Source organism: Macaca fascicularis, chromosome 3 (genome assembly GCF_037993035.2).
Source record: "Macaca fascicularis isolate 582-1 chromosome 3, T2T-MFA8v1.1".
Classification (NCBI taxonomy): Eukaryota; Metazoa; Chordata; class Mammalia; order Primates; family Cercopithecidae; genus Macaca; species Macaca fascicularis.
In genome coordinates, this window is record NC_088377.1 from 46457070 (window position 1) to 46477026 (window position 19957).

Consider the following 19957-nt stretch of genomic DNA (forward strand, 5'->3'; position numbering starts at 1 on the left):
TCTTCCACGAAATCGGTCCCTGGTGCCAAAAAGGCTGGGGACCGCTGGTTTAAAGGACAGTATGACAGTGTCACCTGGAAAGCAGTTGGAAATGCGGAGGGAGTGGTGAAGGCCCAGGTTGGGAGAAGAGTGTTCCAGTAATCAGCACGTGGTCTTGTTCCCCCCGTGATTACAAGGTACTTGAAGAGACAGTCTCATGACGTAACGGCAACAGTACGAGGTCACCTACAAAAGCAAGGCCAGCCATGCATGGTCCCAGGGTGAAATCCAGTCCGCCCCGGTTCCCCTAAATCATGCTGTACTGGAACACAGACATGCCCATTTGCTCACATGTTTGTGGCTGCTTTACCCCAAAGCACCACCGCGGAGGGGTTGTGGTGTAGACTGTCTGGTCCACCAAGCCTAAAATACTTACTCTCCGGCCCTTTACAGAAAGTTTGCCTCCCTCTCTCCCCACGACCACCAATCTACAGTGAAAAAGCACTGACTTGTCAGGTCAGAAATGGGGAGACAGCCAGGCCTCACGGCGCACACCTGTAATCCCAGCTCTTTGGAAGGCCGAGGTGGATCACTTGAGTCCAGGAGTTTGAGACCAGCCTGGCCAATGTGGTGAAACTCCATCTCTACTAAAAACACAAAAATTAGCCAGGTGTGGTGGTTCATGCCTGTATTCCCAGCTACTTAGTGGGAGGCTGAGGCAGGAGTAGAATCGCTTGAGCCTAGGAGGTGGAGGTTGCAATGAGCCAAGATTTCCATCCTCGGTGACAGAGTGAGATTGTCTCAACAACCAAAAAAAAAAAAAAGAAAAGGCTGGGCGCAGTGGCTTACGCCTGTAATCAGCACTTTGGGAGGCTGAAGTGGGCAGACCATGAGGTCAGGAGTTCGAGACCATCCTGGCTAACACGGTGAAACCCGTACTAAAAGTACAAAAAATTAGCCGGGTGTGGTGGTACATGCCTGTAGTCCCAGCTACTCGGGAGGCTGAGGCAGAAGAATCGCTTGAACTCGCAAGGCGGAGGTTGCAGTGAGCCGAGATCGCGCCACTGCACTCAGGCCTGGGAAACAGAGTGAGACTCTGTTCTCAAAAAAAAAAAAAAGAAAAAGAAATGGGGAGAATCAGCAATGGCTTGGAAGAGTCTAGAAAAGGCCCTAAGTAGTCTTAGGATTGGTCTTGATTTCAAATTAGGAAATTGATGTGATAAATTTTAACAACTTTGGAAGTTTGACTTCTTTCAGCCAAATTCTGGGAGGCAGAGCTGCAAGCTTCAAATTATCCACTTGAAAAATAAAGTATTAGAAAAAATGCCCATTTACGTCAAAGTTTAGTGTTTGAAACATACTTAAAATCCATTTAGAATTAGCAGCATTCATCAGATTGTGTCTCAGACTACTCTGGAAAACATTGGGACAAGATACCTCATCTTGTAAAGGAACCAGGTTGATTTTTTTTTTTTTTTTTTAGACGAAGTCTCGCTCTGTTGCCCGGGCTGGAGTACAGTGACTCAATCTTGGCTCACTGTAAGTCCTGCCTACTGGGTTCCAGCAATTCTTCTGCCTCAGTCTCCCGAGTAGCTGGGATTACAGGTGCACACCACCACACCTGGCTAATTTTTTGTATTTTTGGTAGAGACAGGGTTTCACCATGTTGCCCAGGCTGGTCTTAAACTCCTGACTTCAGGCAATTTGCCTGCTTCAGCTTCCCAAAGTACTGGGATTACAGGCGTGAGCCACTGTGCCTGGCTTTTATGGAGTTTTAAATTTTTAGTTGGATGCTTATACATGTTCAGAGCATTTTGAAATAAGTACTCTCTCATATTCAGTTCCTCAAATTGTATACCAGGAACAAATAAAATGGAAGCTTCTAGCAAATATCAGACATCCTCTCCAATTTTCTTATTTTAGCCAACAATGACATACCAGTTGAAGAAATTCATTCTCCATTTACAACAATACTTCTGAGAACATTTTTGAATCACCTCCTGCGTTTGGCGTACCACATTTATCACGAAGAATTCCAGTAAGTACTATTTCTGGACCCTCATTGGGGGACGGAGCACAGCTAAGTTGTACTATTGTCATAATGCCTTCTTTTCTTCAGCAGTCATTTTAATTTTTTTGGAGACAGAGTCTTGCTCTGTTGCCCAGGCTGGAATGCAATGGCACAATCATGGCTCACTGCAACCTCTGTCTCCCAGGTTCAAGCAATTCTTCTGCCTCAGGCTCCTGGGTAGCTGGGATGACAGGAGTGTGCCACCATGCCTGGCTAATGTTTTTGTTGTTGTATTTTTAGTAGAGATGGGGTTTCACCATGTTGGCCAGGCTGGTTTCGAACTCCTCACCTCAGGCGATCCACCTGCCTCAGCCTCTCAAAGTGCTGAGATTACAGACGTGAGCCACTGTGCCCAGCCTCAGCAGTCTCTTTTTTTTTTTTTTTAACATACCCTTGAAATGAAGGACTCAGAACACAACCTTTCCACAAATATTAACCGCAAAGCCATGAGATACTTGATCAAAACTTTGAAAACCCTTCATATTTGAATCTGTTCAATACTGCAAATGTCTCTTGGGGTTTTTAATGCAGAAACAAATAGTCACAACCAACTCTTCTTTCTTATGTCAGAATTTCTTGTCTTTCTTACAGCAAAAGTGGTTTTATATCTTTTTTCAAAAAAACTTTTATTTATGTATTTATTTTTTTGAGATGGAGTCTTGCTCTGTCACCCAGGCTGGAGTGCAGTGGCGCAATCTCGGCTCACTGCAACCTCCACCTCCCGGGTTCCAGTGATTCTCCTGCCTCAGCCTCCCAAATAGCTGGGATTACAGGTGTCTGCCACCAAGCCCAGCTAATTTTTTGTATTTTTAGTGGAGATGGGGTTTCACCATGTTGGCCAGGCTGGTCTTGAACTCCTGACCTCGAGTGATTCGCCTGCCTTGGCCTCCCAAAATGCTGGGATTACAGGTGTGAGCCACTGACTCCAGCCTTCCCTTTCTATACTCTATACATTAGAAGCAAAGTATTAAGTCTAGCCTGTGCTCAAGGAGAAGGGAATTTCCCTCTTTTAGAGAAGTAATTATCGTATCTTTTGATCGTTATCACAGAAAGAGAAGCCCATCGCTTTTCTTGTGTTTTACAAAACTGATGACTGAGAACATTCATCCAAATGCCTGCCAGATAAAAGGTAAATACAAAACCAACAGGATTCTATTTACTGCCCCATTTTTTTTTCTCAAAATATAAATCTGGGCTGGGCGCAGTGGTTCACTCTTGCAATCCCAGCAGTTTGGGAGGCCGAGGCGGGCGGACCACCTGAGGTCAAGGAGTTCAAGACCAGCCTGGCCAACATGGCAAAACCCTGTCTCTACTAAAAACACAAAAAATTAGCCGGGCGTGGTGGTCCATGCCTGTAATCCCAGCTACTCGGGAGGCTGAGGCAGGAGAATCGCTTGAGCCTGGCGGGCGGAGGTTGCAGTGAGCCAAGATCGTGCCACAGCACTGCAGCCTGAGCAACAGCAAGACTCTGTCTCGGAAAAAAACAAAAACAATAGGATTGTATTTACCGCTATTTTTTTTCTCAAAATATAAATCTGTAATCATTTTTCGAACATTGTATTTTTAGGCAATTTATTCCGTGAGCAACAGCGGACGCTCTACTCTATGAATTACATGAATAAGTGCTGGGAGATTTATCTAGCTTACTGCAGACCCCACGCAGCGCCTCCCCACGAGCCTACGATGAAGATGAGACACTTCCTCTGGATGCTGAAAGTAACCACCTAAGTTCAATACTGGCTTTCTATTTACAGGCACTTTGATTTTAATTAAAGAGAGGCAAGATATTCCAGCTATGATATGCAAATAATCAGGTGAAGATCTGGGCTGGATTTTCAGAACCATTGAATGTTTACGGAGTCTCTTGGCAGAACAGTGGTCTGTGGTCGTGGAAGGAACAGAAACAGCCGTCACCTGCCCAATGTACTCACAGATTAGGGCACGACAATGGCCTATGGCCTATAACAATGCCCCATGGTGCATATATATATATATATTTTTTTTTATGCTGCAATCCCAGCCTTTGAGAGGCCGAGGCAGGTGGATCACCTGTGGTCAAGGAGTTCAAGACCAGCTTGGCCATATATATTTATATATACCATTGACCATTGTCTTAAAATAAATATATATATATATATTTTATATATATACACTGGCCATTGTCTTAAAATAAATATGTATATATTTTATATATATACACTAATATATTTTATATATATATATATAATTTTATTTTTTTTGAGATGGAGTTTTGCTCTTGTCACCCAGGCTGGAGTGCAATGAGGCGATCTTAGCTCACTGCAACCTCCACCTCCTGGGCTCAAGCAATTCTTCTGCCTCAGCCTCCTAAGTAGCTGGGATTACAGGTGCCTACCATCATGCCCGGCTAATTTTTGTATTTTTAGTAGAGACAGGTTTTCACCATGTTGCCCAGGCTGGTCTCGAACTCCTGACCTCAGGTGATGCACCTGCCTTGGCCTCCCTAAGTGCCGGGATTGCAGGCGTGAGCCACCGTGCCTGACTGGCCTACGGTATGTTTATTCACGCAGATCCGGTCATTTAAAGGAAGATGGGGCCGAGCGCGGTGCTGCATGCCTGTAATTCCAGCACTTCGGGAGACTGAGGCAGGAGGGTGACCTGAGCTTAGGAATTCAAGACCAGCCTGGGCAAAACAGTGAGATCCCCCTCTCTACAAAAAATTAAAAAAACATAGCCGGGCGTGGTAGTGCACACCTGTAGTCCCAGCTACTTGGGAGGCTGTAGTAAGCTGTGATCATGCCACTGCACTCCAGCCTGGTTGACAGAGGGAGGCCCTGTCCCAAAAAAATCCCCCAATAAACAAAAAAGGAAAATGGAGGAACACCTTACTCTTTTTGATGGACCAACATGTTGCCTGATCCTAGAACAGCAATAAAGCCAACTGAAATCTTTTTGCAAAGGAAGGACTTTGGAAGGCTGAGGCGGGTGGATCACCTGAGGTCAGGAGTTTGAGACCAGCCTGGCCAACACTGTGAAACCCTGTTTCTACTAAAAATACAAAAAAAATTAGCCAGGTGTGGTGGCGGGAGCCTGTAATCCCCGCTACTTGGGAGGCTGAGGCAGGAGAATTGCTTGAACCCGGGAGGCAGAGGTTGCAATGAGCTGAAATCGTGCCACTGCACTCCAGTCTAGGCAACAAGAGCAAAACTGTCTCAAAAAAAAAAAAAAAAAAAAAAAAAAAAAAGGAAGTGGGGAGGATGAATGTCATTTAAAACAATTATAGTTTATTGAAAATGGAATTTTCAAAAGTTATTACTTGGGAAAATAGTGACATCTTATTTATACAATGTTCTCATACTATTGGTTGTTTTTGTTCCATGATACCTTTTTTTTCTTTTTTTAAGACAGAGTCTCGCTCTTTCGCCAGGCTGGAGTGCAGTGGTGCGATCTCGGCTCACTGCAACCTCTGCTTCCTGGGTTCAAGCAATTCTCCTGCCTCAGCCTCCCAAGTAGCTGGGACTACAGGCGTGCATGACCATACTAAGCTGATTTTTGTGTTTTTAGTAGAGACGGGGTTTCACCGTGTTAGCAAGGATGGTCTTGATCTCTTGACCTCGTGATCTGCCCGTGTCGGTCTCCCAAAGTGCTGGGATTACAGGCGTGAGCCACTGTGCCTGGCCTGTTCCATGATACTTTTAATTTGTACTTGTGGGAATACAAATGATTAAACAGAATCGAATACTAATGCTAAGGAGTTTTTACAAATTTCGTAACGTCGTATACATAAGAAAAATGGATGGTAACCTAGTGTGTAACTGTGGGAAAATAGTTTGTTGTTTTGAGTGAGGGTCTCGCTCTGTCACCCAGGCTGGAGTGCAGTGGTGCGATCTTGGCTCCCAGCAGCCTCGACCTCCTGGGTTCAAGCGATCCTCCCACCTCAGCCTCCTGAGTAGCTGGGACTACATGTGTGCCAACATACCCAGCTAATTTTTCTATTTTTTGTACAGACGTGTTATTGCCATGTTGCCCAGGCTGATCTTGAACTCCTGGGCTCAAGCAGTCCTGTTGCCTCGGCTTCCTGAAGTGCTGGGATTACAGGAGTGAGCCAGTACACCTGGCCCTTTTCAGTTTTTCGTTTGTTTCAAGCATGTTTGCAATTGCCCATTGAATAATTTTTTTTTTTTTTTTTTGACAGAGTCTTGCTCTGTTGCTCAGGCTGGAGTGCAGCGACATGATCTGGGCTCACTGCAACCTCCACCTACCAGGTTGAAGTGATTCTTCTGCCTCAGCCTCCCGAGTAGCTGGGATTACAGGTGCACGCCGCCACGCCCAGCTAATAGAGACAGAATTTCACCATGTTGCCCAGGCTGGTCTCAAACTCCTGAGCTCAGGTGATCCACCCATCTCGGCCTCCCACAGTGCTAGGATTAGAGGCATGAGCCGCCGCACCCAGCCTCATTGAAGCGTTTTTGTGAAGACTGTCTTACAGTCTCTGTCCGTCAATTGTAACATCCCTGTCGTCTTGGCGATGGCATCTGTGGACTCTCTTTTTTCATTCAGTTTGAGATCTTCCTGGTTCTTGGTATGAGTGGTTTTGTTGTTGTTGTTGTTGTTGTTTTCTTTTTTTTGGAGGCGGAGTCTTGCTCTGTCTCCCAGACTGGACTGCAGTAGCATGATCTCGGCTCACTGCAACCTCTGCCTCCTGGTTCAAGCGATTCTCCTGCCTCAGCCTCCCAAGTAGCTGGGATTACAGGTGCCCACCACCATGCCAGGCTAATTTTTATATTTTTAGTAGAGACGGAGTTTCACCATGTTGCCCAGGCTGGTTGGTATGAGTGATTTTTTAAAAAATATTGAAACCTGAACATTTGAGTACAGTAAGTCCTCACTTAACTTTTTTTTTAAATTTTTTATTTTATTTTATTTTTTTGAGACAGAGTCTTACTCTGTCGCCAGGCTGGAATGCAGTGGTGCAATCTCAACTCACCGCAACCTCCGCCTCCCGGGCTCATGTGATTCCCTGCCTCAGCCTCCCGACTAGCTGGGATTATAGGCGCCTGCCACCACACCAGGCTAACTTTTGTATCTTTAGTAGAGATAGGGTTTCACCATGTTGCCCAGGCTGATCGATATGAGTGATTTTAAAAAAAATATTGAAACCTGAACATTTGAGTACGTTAAGTCCTCACTTAACATTATTATTATCATGATTTTGAGACGGAGTCTCACTCTGTCACCCAGGCTGGAGTGCAGTGGCGCGATCTCAGCTCACTGCAACCTCCACCTCCTGGGCTCACGTGATTCCCCTGCCTCAGCTTCCCGACTAGCTGGGACTACAGGCACCCGTCACCATGTCTAGCTAATGTTTTTGTATTTTTAGTAGAGATGGGGTTTCCCCATGTTGGCCAGGATGGTCTCGGACTCTACCTCCTGATCCGCCTGCCTCGGCCTCCCAAAGTGCTGGGATTACAGGTGTGAGCCCGGTCCCACTTAACATTATTGATAGGTTCTTGGAAACTGTGACTTTAACCAATGCGAAGAGCGTAACTCTTCTTCATGTCAATTACTCTGTGGTAAAACCAGTTTTGTTGTGCAGTACGTTGTTTCCCCAGGTGCTTTTCAGCCTACAGCATTGTGTTCATATTTCACACCTGGACCGTGTTCTGTTCTCCCATGTTCTATGTCTTGTTCTGATGCCAAAAAATACTTTACTGTTATTTTGGAGGTGCTAGAGAAGGGATAGAGAGAGGTGTGTGTGTGTGTGTGTGTGTGTGTGTGTGTGTGTGTCAGGGTCTTGCTCTGTCACCCTGGCTGGAGTGCAGTGTTGTGATCACAGTTCACTGTTACCTCAAACTCCTGGACTTCAGTGATCCTCCCACCTCAGCCTCCTGAGTGGCTGGGACTGCAGGCATGCACCACCATGCTCGGCCTACATTTTTAATTTTTGTAGAGACAGGGTCTTGTTATGTTGCCCAGGCTGATCCCCAATGCCTGGGCTCAAGTGATCCTCCCACCTCAGCCTCACAAGGTTCTGGGATTACAGGTGTGAGCCACCATGCCTGGCCGTACATACCAATGTTAATCCAGAATGCTTTTCAAAATTATCAGTCTTTAAGATATTAATTTATGGCTGGGCGCAATGTCTCACGCCTGTAATCCCAGCCCTTTGGGAGGCCGAGGGAGGTGGATCACTTGAGGTCAGGAGTTTGAGACCAGCTTGGTCAACCTATAGTGAAACCCTATCTCTACTAAAAAATACAAAAATTAGCTGGACGTGGTGGTGGGCGCCTGTAGTCCCAGCTACTTGGGAGGCTGAGGCAGGAGAATCACTTGAACCCAGGAGGTGGAGGTTGCAGTGAGCTGAGATTGCACCACTGCACAGCAGCCTGGGCGACAGAGTGATTCCGTCTCTCAAAAAAAAGAAAAAAGATATTAATTTCTGGTACACTTTCTTAATTATTGTATTGACATAAATTGACATTAAAATATGTAGCTGTTTACAATTTATAGGCAGTTATGGTTTGATTTTCTTTTTTATAGGACTTTAAAATGATAAATAAAGAATTAACAGCAGCTATATTTATGGAGGTCATAGCAGAGGATAATCCTTTCATATATGATGGAACTGACAGCAACTTTGAACCCGAGGTTTGTAAAGAGCTGTCACAAACGGTACAGATCCAATTCAGGCGTTGGTTTTGCCATGGATACCAATAACAAAGAACCAAGATTTTTTTTCTTTTTTTCATTAGCCTTTTCGTTGACACTTTTTTTTTTGAGACGGAGTCTTGCTCTGTCTCCCAGGCTGGAGTGCAGTGGCGTAATCTCGGTGCACTGCAAGCTCTGCCTCCTGGGTTCACACCATTCTCCTGCCTCAGCCTCCCGAGTAGCTGGGACTACAGGCGCCGCCACCACTCCTGGCTAATTTTTTTTTTTTTTTTTTTTTTTGTATTTTTTTAGTAGAGATGGAGTTTCACCATGTTAGCCAGGGTGGTCTCGATTTCCCGACCTCGTGATCCGCCTGCCTTGGCCTCCCAAAGTGCTGGGATTACAGGCGTAAGCCACCACACCCGGCCTTGAGCTGATTTTTTAAAAACAATTTTTTGTACAGAATGGGTCTCACTGTGTTGCCCAGGCTGATCTCAAACTCCTGGGCTCAAACGATCCTCCTGCCTCAGCCTCCTAACATGCTGAGATTACAGATGTGAGCCACTGTGACCAGTCGAAGAACCAAGATTTGATTGAAAGCAGTCTGAACACAAGTACAGAATATATGTGTGTGTGTGTGTGCGTGTCTGTGCATTGTGTGTCTGTGTGCACGTGTCTGCATGTCTGTGTGCAAACGTGTGCGTATTCAGATGTCAGGAAATAATGAACGCCAGTCTATCAATGCTCTGTCTCCAGGTGTGTCCGAATGATGGAAACTCTGTGTTTTCTTTTATTTCAGCTGGTTTTCCTGGAATTCTTTGAAGCTCTCTTAAGCTTTGCATTCATCTGTGTTACTGACCAAATGACTAAATCCTATGCGAATGTTCCAACTGATGATGTATCTGGAAATAAACAGGAAACTATTTATACAATACTAAATCAGGTAACACAATGTCTTAGAATTAGGTAATCTTAGAATTACAGAGCAAGGAGGGCCGGGCGCGGTGGCTCACGCCTGTAATCCCAGCACTTTGGGAGGCCGAGGCGGGCAGATCACGAGGTCAGGAGATCGAGACCATCCTGGCTAACACGGTGAAACCCTGTCTCTACTAAAAATACAAAAAAATTAGCCAGGCGTGGTGGCGGGCGCCTGTAGTCCTAGCTTCTCGGGAGGCTGAGGCAGGAGAATGGCGTGAACCCGGGAGGCGGAGCTTGCAGTGAGCTGAGATCGCACCACTGTACTCCAGCCTGGGTGACAGAGCGAGACTCCATCTCAAAAAAAAGATAGAGCAAGGAATGACTTTATTCTGGAATGGTTAAACCATCATCAAAACTATCTTGGTTTTACTAACCCTTCCAGAAAGTAATTTAAGGAGTCTTTCCTTTTTCCTTTTGAAATTTTGTTTTATGTATTTTGAGACAGGGATTCCCTCTGTCATCCAGGCTTGAGTGCAGTGGTGCAGTCACGGCTCACGGCAGCCTTGACCCCCTGAGCTCACGCGCTCCTCCCACCTTAGCCTTCTGAGTAGCCAGGACTACAGGCTTGTACCACCACACCCAGCTAATTTTTTTTTTTTTTTTTGAGATAGAGTCTCACTCTGTTGCCCAGGCTGGAGTGCAATGGCACAATCTCAGGTCACTGCCACCTCTGCCTCCTGGATTCAAATGATTCTCATGCCTCAGCCTCCCAAGTAGCCAGGATTACAGGCATGTGCCACCTCACCTGGCTAATTTTTTGTATTTTAGTAGAGACGGGGTTTTGCCATGTTGACCAGGCTGGTCTCGAACTCCTGACCTCAGTTGATCCACCTGCCTCGGCCTCCCAAAGTGCTAGGATTACAGGCCTGAGCCACTGTGCCTGGCCTTTTTGTACTTTTTTTGTAGAGATGGGGTTTTGCCATGTTGCCCAGGCTGGTCTCAAACTCCTGAGCTCAAGTGTTCCTCCTGCCTCAGCGTCCCAAAGTGCTGGGATTACTGGTATGAGCCACCGTGCACGGCCAACATGTCATGTCTTTTTCACATTTTGGAAGTGTGTATAGATTTTTTTTAAGTTTGGGAAAATGAGTTTCCTGGCCGTGACCCAGAAAGTGGACTCCTAGCCACAGCAGATTTCATAATGAAGGTCACAGTGCATACCGACATGCTGAGTGGGCCACTAGACCACACATGAGAAAATCAGAGGTATTGGCCGGGCGTGGTGGCTCACGCCTGTAATCACAGCACTTTGGGATGCTGAGGCCAGCAGATCATGAGGTCAGGAGATCGAGACCATCCTGGCTAACATGGTGAAACTCAGTCTCTAATTAAAAAAAAAAAAAAAAAAAAAATATATATATATATATATATATATATAAAATACACACACACACACACACACACACACACACACACACACACACACACAAAATTAACCGGGCATTGTGGCAGGTGACTATAGTCCCAGCTACTCAGGAGGCCGAAGCAGAATGGCGTGAACCTGAGAGGTGGAGCTTGCAGTGAGCCAAGATCGCGCCACTGCACTCCAGCCTGGACGACAGAGCGAGACTCCGTCTCAAAAGGAAATCAGAGATATTTTACTAGGAGATGTTGTGTTACATGGATCTGGTGTTTCTAACAGTGGACGGCCTGCTTAAGAGCAGATCTGTCGGGGAACAGTTCCTGAGTGTGCGTGGGATGCTAAACAGGTCCCCAGGGCTTGCTCACAAGGATGGACACCCCGGCCAGGCGCGGTGGCTCACGCGTGTAATCTCAGCACTTTGGGAGGTCAAGGTGGGCGGATCACTTGAGGTCAGGAATTCGAGACCAGCCTGGCCAACCGTGGTGAAACCCCGTCTCTACTCAAAGTACACTGGAACCTGAACGTTCATGTCATGCTCCAAGGCAATCACTGCTCCCTTTTGACCAACAGTTTGGGAGAGTGATTTAGAGATCATAGAGGCTCAGCTTCAAACTTACTAAAGCTGATCCTTCTTGCTCAGCTCACGGTAGCTTCGCACACTCCGGTCGTGGGGAGGCAGAGATAGAATTTTGTCCCACAGAGGAAAGTGTGCTGTGCAGAGGGACAGCAAGCTCCAGAGACGGGCAGAAGGCTGTCCTTGAGCCGTCAGCTGAGTGCGCGCGCGTGTGAGGGAACAGCTGGGACCTAAGGGAAGGGCCGCCGGGAAGAAGGGGAGGAAGCTCAAGCACTCACACAGGGCTGGGAGTAGTTTGCATTCCCGGTCGCCAGCGTGGAGGAGCCTTCACGTCCACGACGGGCGTCGGGCTGGGTACCTAAAAGTTCACTGTGTGGGTGTATGTGGGTGTGGGAATGTGTGGCGGTGTGGGTGTGAGTAGGGGTGTGTGTGAGTGTGGGGTGTGTGTGGGGGTGTGTAGTGTGGGTGTGTGGGGTGTGCGTGTTTGTGGGTGTGGATGTGTGTGTGGGTGTGTGTGGGTGTGTGGGTGGTTTGTGTGTGTGTGGTTTTGAGACAAAAATCTTGCTCTGTTGCCCAGGCTCGAGTGCAGTGGCACAATCTTGACTCACTGAAGGCTCTGCCTCCTGGGTTCAAGTGATTCTCCTGCCTCAGCCTCCCAAGCAGCTGGGATTACAGGTGCGCACTGCCAAACCCGGCCAATCTTTGTATTTTTAGTAGAGACAGGGTTTCACTGTGTTGGCCAGCCTGGTCTCGCACTCCTGGCCTCAAGTGATCCACCCGCCTCATTCTCTGAAACTTCTGGGATTACAGACATGAGCCAACACGTCTGGCCTGTTATCTATTTTTTTAGAGATGGGGTCTCACTATGTTGCCCAGGCTGGTCTCAAACTCCTGGGCTCAGGTGATCCGCCCACCTTGGCCTCCCAAAGAGCTGAGATTACAGGCGTGAGCCACTGTGCCTGATTCTGTTCAGGGTCTTGACTGAGGCGATGGTTTCACAGGTATAGACATGTGAAAACACATCCAAGGGTACACTTCGTGTGTAGTTCATTGTAAATCAGTTACACCGCATTAACATAATGTGTGTGTGCGCGCATGTGTGTGCCTGTGTGGATCTCTGTGGAAACTAGAAGCCCTCTGACGCGTGTGTTTGTTCTTGCTTAGGACGCCCAAAGCAAGAGTCCCAGCGCGGTCCTGAGCCACGAATCGGATGCTGCTCACTCTGACAGTGCCAGGTCATCTTCCAGCAAGTTAGAGCTCTGGCCTGATGTTAACAAAATAAGGAAATCAGAGGTTTGTCTTGGCAACTAACCGTGTAGAGACACCCGCGACCGAGTGCCTGCTCTGCGAAGAGCTCTTTTCCACCCGCGACCGAGTGCCTGCTCTGCGAAGAGCTCTTTTCCATGCACTGAGGGCCTGGCACCGAACAGAAACCCACGCCCTCATGGACACTACGTTCCAGTGCGGAGGGGACACGGCAGGGAGGAGGGGACACGGCAGGGGGGAGGGGACATGGCAGGGGAGGGGCACAACAGGGGGGAGGGGACACGGCAGGGGGGAGGGGACACGGCGGGGAGGGGGGCACGGCAGGGGGAGGGGCACGGCAGGGGGAGGGGGCACGGCGGGGGGGAGGGGGCACGGCGGGAGGAGGGGCACGGCAGTGAGGAGGGGCACGGCAGGGGGGAGGGGGCATGGCAGGGAGGAGGGGACACGGCAGGGAGGAGGGGACACGGCAGCAGGTGAACAGCGCTAATAGGGTTTTTGGGTGTTTACCTGGCGCCGAGCCGTCCCCAGGGACCAGCTCAGCGTCCCGATGACCTTCAGGTACTGCGATTCTCTCTAGGAGGGAAGCCAGGCCCAGGAAGGTTAAATAACTTGGCCACAGCTGCATTAGCAGTAAGTCGTGGAGCGGGGGTTTGTGCCCAGGCAGTTTGACTCCAGAATTAGCAACGGTTACCGCAAGCGCTGCTTCTTCCCACTTATGAGGTCTAAGTGACAGGAAGGGCATCTGGCCAGGGTGGGGCCCTGGCGTTTATTCTGGGTGAGGTGGGATGGGATGGGACAGCGTCTGAGCAGAGGCGTCAGGAGGCTCTGTGGCTTCACTGTTGAGAAACCAGTGTGGAAGCTCTTGGAACCATCCCGGTGGGAGGCGATGGTGACTGGGACTAAGGTGGGCTGAGGTCTGAGGTGTTTTGAAGGCTGCGGGGGTTGAGAGGGAAGGAGAAGGCAAAGATGAGTCCACAATGTTTTGGCTGAGCATTGGAAGAATAGAGTGGCCATTTAAGATGATGTGGAAGACGGAGGCAGGGGGCTGAGTTTGGGGAGCAAAATTAAGTGGTTGATTTTGGACAAGTTAAGCTTAAGGTACCTGAATTGAGGCCCAAGTAGCACAGCCAGAGGCAAGACTGGAGTTCAAGGACTGCTGGAGGTGGAAATGTGGGAGTTACGGCATACACGTAATTAGAGCCATTAGGTAACATTTTGCTTCATGATTTTTTTAAAACGTAAAAGCCCAAGATCAAGAAGTCTCTAAGTGATGAAAGAGTCTCCAAAATGAATTTTCAATCTACTGGAAAAGGGGTCACCTTTTTTTCATCTGAGAGCGGTGAGTGTTTTAATGATAGAACCTTAATATTTACAAACTGTTGCTTATGAATTATATAATGTCTAGACAGTTTTACAACCATCTTTTTAAAATTTTTATTTTCTTAGAAGCAGAGTCTCGCTATGTTGTCCAGGCTGGTCTTGAACTCCTGGGCTCAAGCGATCCTCCCACCTGGGCCTCCCGAGTAGCTGGGATTACAAGTAGGCGTCACCACACCCAGCACAACTGTCTTTTTAAACAATGAGGCTGAGCTGCTTCCATTTCTCCTCCCTGGTTTGGAGTTCAAGTTTAAGGCGTGACCTTGCGGTGCTGACTCAGTCTGTGAGGGCAGAGGCGGGGATGGGACCCCTGGGCCTCCCCTGGGCCCTGCACGCCCATCTCAGAGTCTGCTGCTGTTGACTGTATTGTTTCTTCCAGGCGACTTTTCTCTCTCCAGGGTCTCATTCTCTTTGAGTTTTAAAGGTGCTCAAATTAAAACCAACAAACAATTCTTATTCACTTCCTCATCCTCCTCTTTCATTATGTTTTCCTTTATCCTGGGAAGATGGCTCTCGAGGCCTCTCTCTCTGCTGACTGCACTTCCTCCCTTCTGGTTTGACTCCTCAGCCCTGTCTGCGTGAACTTCCAACCTCACGCCTCTCCTTTCCTCAGGGTCATCCAATGATGATCAATGTCATGGGAATTTTCCGCTGTCACTTTGCTGGCCTTGCCAGTTGCATGTGGCCTTGTTTCCATGATTAAACAAGCCCTGGTGTTTCCCCTTTTCTTTTTCTTTCTTTTGGAGACAAGGTCTTACTTTGTCACCAGGACGGGAGTGCAGTGGTGCCATCATAGCTCTGCAACCTCCGCCTCCTCGGTTCAAGCAATTCTCCTGCCTCAGCCTCGCTAGTAGCTGGGATTATAGGCACCCGTCACGGCGCCTTGTATTTTTAGTAGAGAAGGGGTTTCATCATGTTGGCCAGGGTGGTCTCCAACTCCTAACCTCAGGTGATCTGCCCACCTCAGCCTCAAAGTGCTGAGATTACAGGTGTGAGCCCAACCACGCCTGGCCTTTTTTTTTTTTTTTTTTTTAAAAGAGGTGAGGTCTTGCTATGTTGCCCAGGCTGGTCTTGAACTCCTGGATCCAAGAACTCCTGGGTCTGAACGCCTCGGCCTCCCAAAGTGCTGAGGTTACAGGTAGGAGCCCAACTGCACCTGGCCTTTTTTTTTTTTTTTTTTTAAAGAGGTGGGGTCTTGCTGTGTTGCCCAGGCCAGTCTTGAACTCCTGGGCCCAAGTGATCCTCCCGCCTTGGTGTCCCAAAGCCCTGTGATTACAGGTGTGAGCCACCGTGCCTGGCCTTCCCCCTTTTCTGACGGTGTCTCTCTCTGGCCGGCCACCCACTCAGTGGTGAACTTTTAAAGGCTCCATCCCAGGCCCTTGTCCTCTCTGAGGCCTCCCCTGTGTATCGGCTCTACAGTGCCTGTCATTTCCCGTCACTCCTCCTCTAATGGATTGTTCCCGTCGGCACACATGTGCTCCATATGCCCAGTTAGGAAAATCTCTTCTCTTGGCCGGGCACCATGGCTCATGCCTGTAATCCCAGCACTTTGGGAGGCTGAGGTGGGTGGATCCCAAGGTCAGGAGTTCGAGACCAGCACGGCCAACATAGTGAAACCCCATCTCTACTAAAAATAAAAAAACTAGCCGGGTGTGGTGGCGCTCGCCTGTAGTCCCAGCTACTCAGGGCTGAGGTGGGAGAACTGCTTGAACCCCGGAGGCAGAGGTTGCAGTGAGCTGAGACCATGCCGCTGCCCTCCAGCCTGGGCGACAGAGTGAGCTGAGACCATGCCACTGCACTCTAGCCTGGGCGACAGACTGAGCTGAGACCACGCCACTGCACTGCAGCCTGGGCGACAGAGTGAGCTGAGACCACGCCACTGCCCTCCAGCCTGGGCGACAGAGTGAGCTGAGACCACGCCACTGCACTCCAGCCTGGGCGAGAGTGAGCTGAGACCACGCCACTGCACTGCAGCCTGGGCGACAGACTGAGCTGAGACCACGCCACTGCACTGCAGCCTGGGCGACAGAGTGAGCTGAGACCACGCCACTCCCCTCCAGCCTGGGCGACAGACTGAGCTGAGACCACGCCACTCCCCTCCAGCCTGGGCGACAGAGTGAGCTGAGACCACGCCACTGCCCTCTAGCCTGGGTGACAGACTGAGCTCAGACCACGCCACTGCCCTCTAGCCTGGGCGACAGAGTGAGCTGAGACCACGCCACCGCACTGCAGCCTGGGCGACAGAGTGAACTGAGACCACGCCAGTGCACTCCAGCCTGGGTGACAGAGTGAGACTCTGTCTCAAAAAAAAAAAGAAAGAAAGAAAAAGGAAAATCTCTTCCCTCACCTTCCCCTCTAGATCCCACTTTCCTTCCCTGCTCCCTTTGCTGATGCATCTTAGGGAGCTGTATACATGCAACGCCTTCTCCAGTACCTCTCCTGTGTCTTCTTAGCTTGCTCCATGTGGCACTGCCCTCCCCAGGCCACTGAAGGCCCCTCTTCATCAGCAGTGCCTCCATGTTGCCATCCCAGGAATCCTGCCGTCACTTGAACCGATCTCTCCATAGTCAGGAAAACCGTCAGCTTCTTGAAACACTCTTCGCGTTTGGCCTCTGCGACCCCTCAACGTCCTTGGTTTCTTCTCCATCTGGCGCGAATCTGTGGGTTGTCATTTTCTCCCGCAGAGCTCGGCATCCCAGCAGAGACAGGGCGTTCCTGCAGTGCCGTAACAAGATGCACAGTTCCTGGAACAGAAATAGACTGGAAGTGGAACCCCAGCTAATGTGCTTTCCTGTTGATCTGATTTTCTCTAGTCCCAGCTCCAGCTGGATTTTGCCCTGGATCTCTCTGGTCATTCCTTAAGTCTGGTGTGCCATTCACCAGGCCTGTGGCTCCTGCCCTGTCTCCTGTCAAGGGCCCCTTTGACCCACGTGGCATCTCTTCCAGTACCATTTCATCTGATTGTTGCATGTGGCAGCCGTGACCTACTGTCCTCCAGCTTGTAGGTGTCTAGTTGAGAGTTCATGAATGAACATAAGACAATGTTGCCGCCAGGTGCAGTGGCTCACAGCTGTAAGCCCAGAACTCTGGGAGACCACGGCAGGAGGATCACTTGTGCCCAGGAGTCTGAGACCAGCCTGGGCAACATAGCAAGCCCCTGTCTCTACAAAAAAAAGCAAAATTCACCAGGTACGGTGGCACACTCCTGTACTCCCAGCAGCTTGGGAGGTTGAGGCAGGATTCTGTCTTGTTCTGACCTTAGAGTCCTGGATTGCATATAATGTGATTTATGAATTTTAAAATCTTCCAAGTGACTGGATAACCAAAATTGCTTAAAAAGATGGAAAAAATTGTGGTAGTTTAAGATTTAGAGATTCTTTAGCCTAGACAAGAAAGATAGAGAGGGGTAACTGTAACTACTAGGAACTTCCTTTTGTGAGAGTGACCGGTTGTCTAGTTCTCCAGGAGAGAGGATTCACTCAGGTACACAGCTATCCTTGTCTTAAAGGGGTTTCAAACTCTGAATAAATACAAGATGTCGAATATTTTGTCCCCAAGACCTAGGCCCAGTGCGGTGGGTCACGCCTGTAATCCCAGCACTTTGGGAGGCCCAGATGGGAGGATCACTAGAGCTCAGGAATCTGAGGCCACGGGCAACAGAGCGAAACCTTGTCTCTACAACAAAAACAATGATTAGCTGGGCGTGGTGGCACCCGCCTGTGGTCCCAGCTACTTGGGAGGCTGAGGTGGGAGGATCATCTGAGCCCAGGAGATGGAGGCTGCAGTGAGCCATGATGGTGACCCTGCACTGCAGCCCGGATGACAGAGCGAGATCTTGTCTCACAACTAAAAAAATTAGCCTTGTGTGTGGCGCATTGCTCCATTCTCAGCTGTCAGGGAGGCTAAGATGGGAGGATCACTTGAGCCCAGGAGTTCCTCCAGGCTTCGGTGAGCCATGGTCATGCCACTGTACTCCAGCCTGGGCAATAGAGTGAGACCTTGTCTCCAAAAAAAAAAAAAGCAAGAAACAAGAAACAAGGATTTATTATTCTTGAAAACATGGAAAATTAAAATATCAGAAAACCCACATTCTTAAGATATTTAGACAAAAAAAGAGGTGGCCAGGCGCAGTGGCTCATGCCTGTAATCCCAGCACTTTGGGAGGCTGAGGTGGGTGGATCACCTGAGGTTAAGAGTTCTAGACCTGCCAGGCCAACATGGTGAAACCCCATCTCTGCTAAAAATACAAGTATTAGCCGAGTGTGATGGCGCATGCCTGTAGCTACTCAGGAGCTCGGGAGGCTGAGGCATGAGAATCACTTGAACCCAGGAGGTGGAGGTTGCAGTGAGCTGAAATCACGCCACTGCACTCCAGCCTGGGCGACAGAGTGAGACTGTCTCCAAAAAAAAAGGGCAGCAGGAAACTCAAAGGGAAGGTTGATAATCCCAGCCAGGGTCTACTGAGCCCCTGCCTTGTTCCAGGCAGTCATGGGAGCAGCGTCCTTTCTCCTCTCCCCTCTCCTGGCCGAGGAGCAGGGGGCCCACCGCAGGGAGGCCAGAAAGAGAAAAAGCACGCAGACTCCCAGTTTACAGCAGGATTGCATTCATGTTCAGCTTCATGAAACTCTATTCCAGAGAAATACGAGAGACCCAAGGATGATCAAAAGGAAGAGTTCAACACGTGGGTCAATAGTATGTACGTCTTCTTTGTGAACACGCTCTTTCACGCGTATAAACGTGAAGAAGCTATCAAGGAGAAAATAAGGGAAGAGAGGTTACACAGCACAGCACGGGCCCAGCAGCGGAAGATGGAAGATGATGAACTGGAAGCAAGGTAACTTACGAGGTCCCTCCGCTCCTTCCCGAGCTGCTCGCTCTCCATCCTGTGTTCTGTAGCTGCCAGAATGCATCAGGACCAAGTGCTTTCCGGACAAGCTTACAATTTCCTAAGGGCGTCTTTGACATAAAAAGGAATGAGTATTTGGTCTCTGTTCCTGGCAGAGCACCTGAAGCCTTTGTAACTTCCTGAGTAATAGGGTAATGGGAGCATCTTTGGTTCTAATATTTGGTCTTAGTTTCTAGTTTTTAATTTTTTTTTTAGACAGGGTCTCACTGTCGCCCAGGCTGGAGTGCAGTGGTGCGATCTCAGCTCACTGCAGCCTCTGCCTCCTGGGTTCAAGTGATTCTCCTGCCTCAGCCTCCCGAGTAGCTGGGATTACAAGCATGCACCACCACGCCTGGCTAATTTTTGTATTTTTAGTACAGACGGGGTTTCACCAGGTTGTCCAGGCTGGTCTTGAACTCCTGACCTCAAGTGATCCGCCCACCTTGGCCTCCCAAAGTGCTGGGATCACAAGGGTGAGTCACTGCACGCAGCCGTTTTCTAGTTCTTGCCCCAAGAGCTTCAAAAGCTGTGGACTGTCGGGGTAATGACTGGCTTTTGTATGATGAGATGACTGGGGGCCAGGGGCCCTCGATAGCTTCTTGCTGGAGCTGGTTGCCAGGGAACCAACCAGGAGATTACAGGATTGGGACTTTCAGCTCCAGCCAACCTCCCAGGAAGGAAGAGGGGCTGGAGCTTGAGTTCAATAACTGATAGCCAGTGACTTACTCGGGTCTACATATTGGACCCTCCATAAAATCCCCAAACGAGCTGGGCATCATGGCACATGCCCGTAACCCCGGCACTTTGGGGAACCAAGGCAGGGGAATCACTTGAGTTTGA

The 19957-nt window shown here is 49.0% G+C and overlaps 1 protein-coding gene across 7 annotated transcripts in view; it reads left to right on the top strand.

Annotated features, from left to right (window-relative positions):
* The window catches only part of RSPH10B (radial spoke head 10 homolog B), a 44612-nt gene that overhangs the window by 23548 nt on the left and 1107 nt on the right, over window positions 1-19957 (top strand). For 4 of the 7 annotated variants that reach the window (XM_065541670.2, XM_065541671.2, XM_074034428.1 and 1 more), the window contains 8 exons: window positions 1903-2017; window positions 3100-3179; window positions 3618-3766; window positions 8570-8677; window positions 9477-9620; window positions 12754-12882; window positions 14101-14194; window positions 18868-19066. In XM_065541670.2, the coding sequence (XP_065397742.1) occupies window positions 1903-2017; window positions 3100-3179; window positions 3618-3766; window positions 8570-8677; window positions 9477-9620; window positions 12754-12882; window positions 14101-14194; window positions 18868-19066 (1018 nt within the window). Of the gene's footprint in view, window positions 1-1902; window positions 2018-3099; window positions 3180-3617; window positions 3767-8569; window positions 8678-9476; window positions 9621-12753; window positions 12883-14100; window positions 14195-16036; window positions 17422-18867; window positions 19067-19957 lie in introns of all 7 variants that reach the window. The other 3 variants (XM_074034427.1, XM_074034429.1, XR_012432209.1) reach the window with 2 other exon arrangements.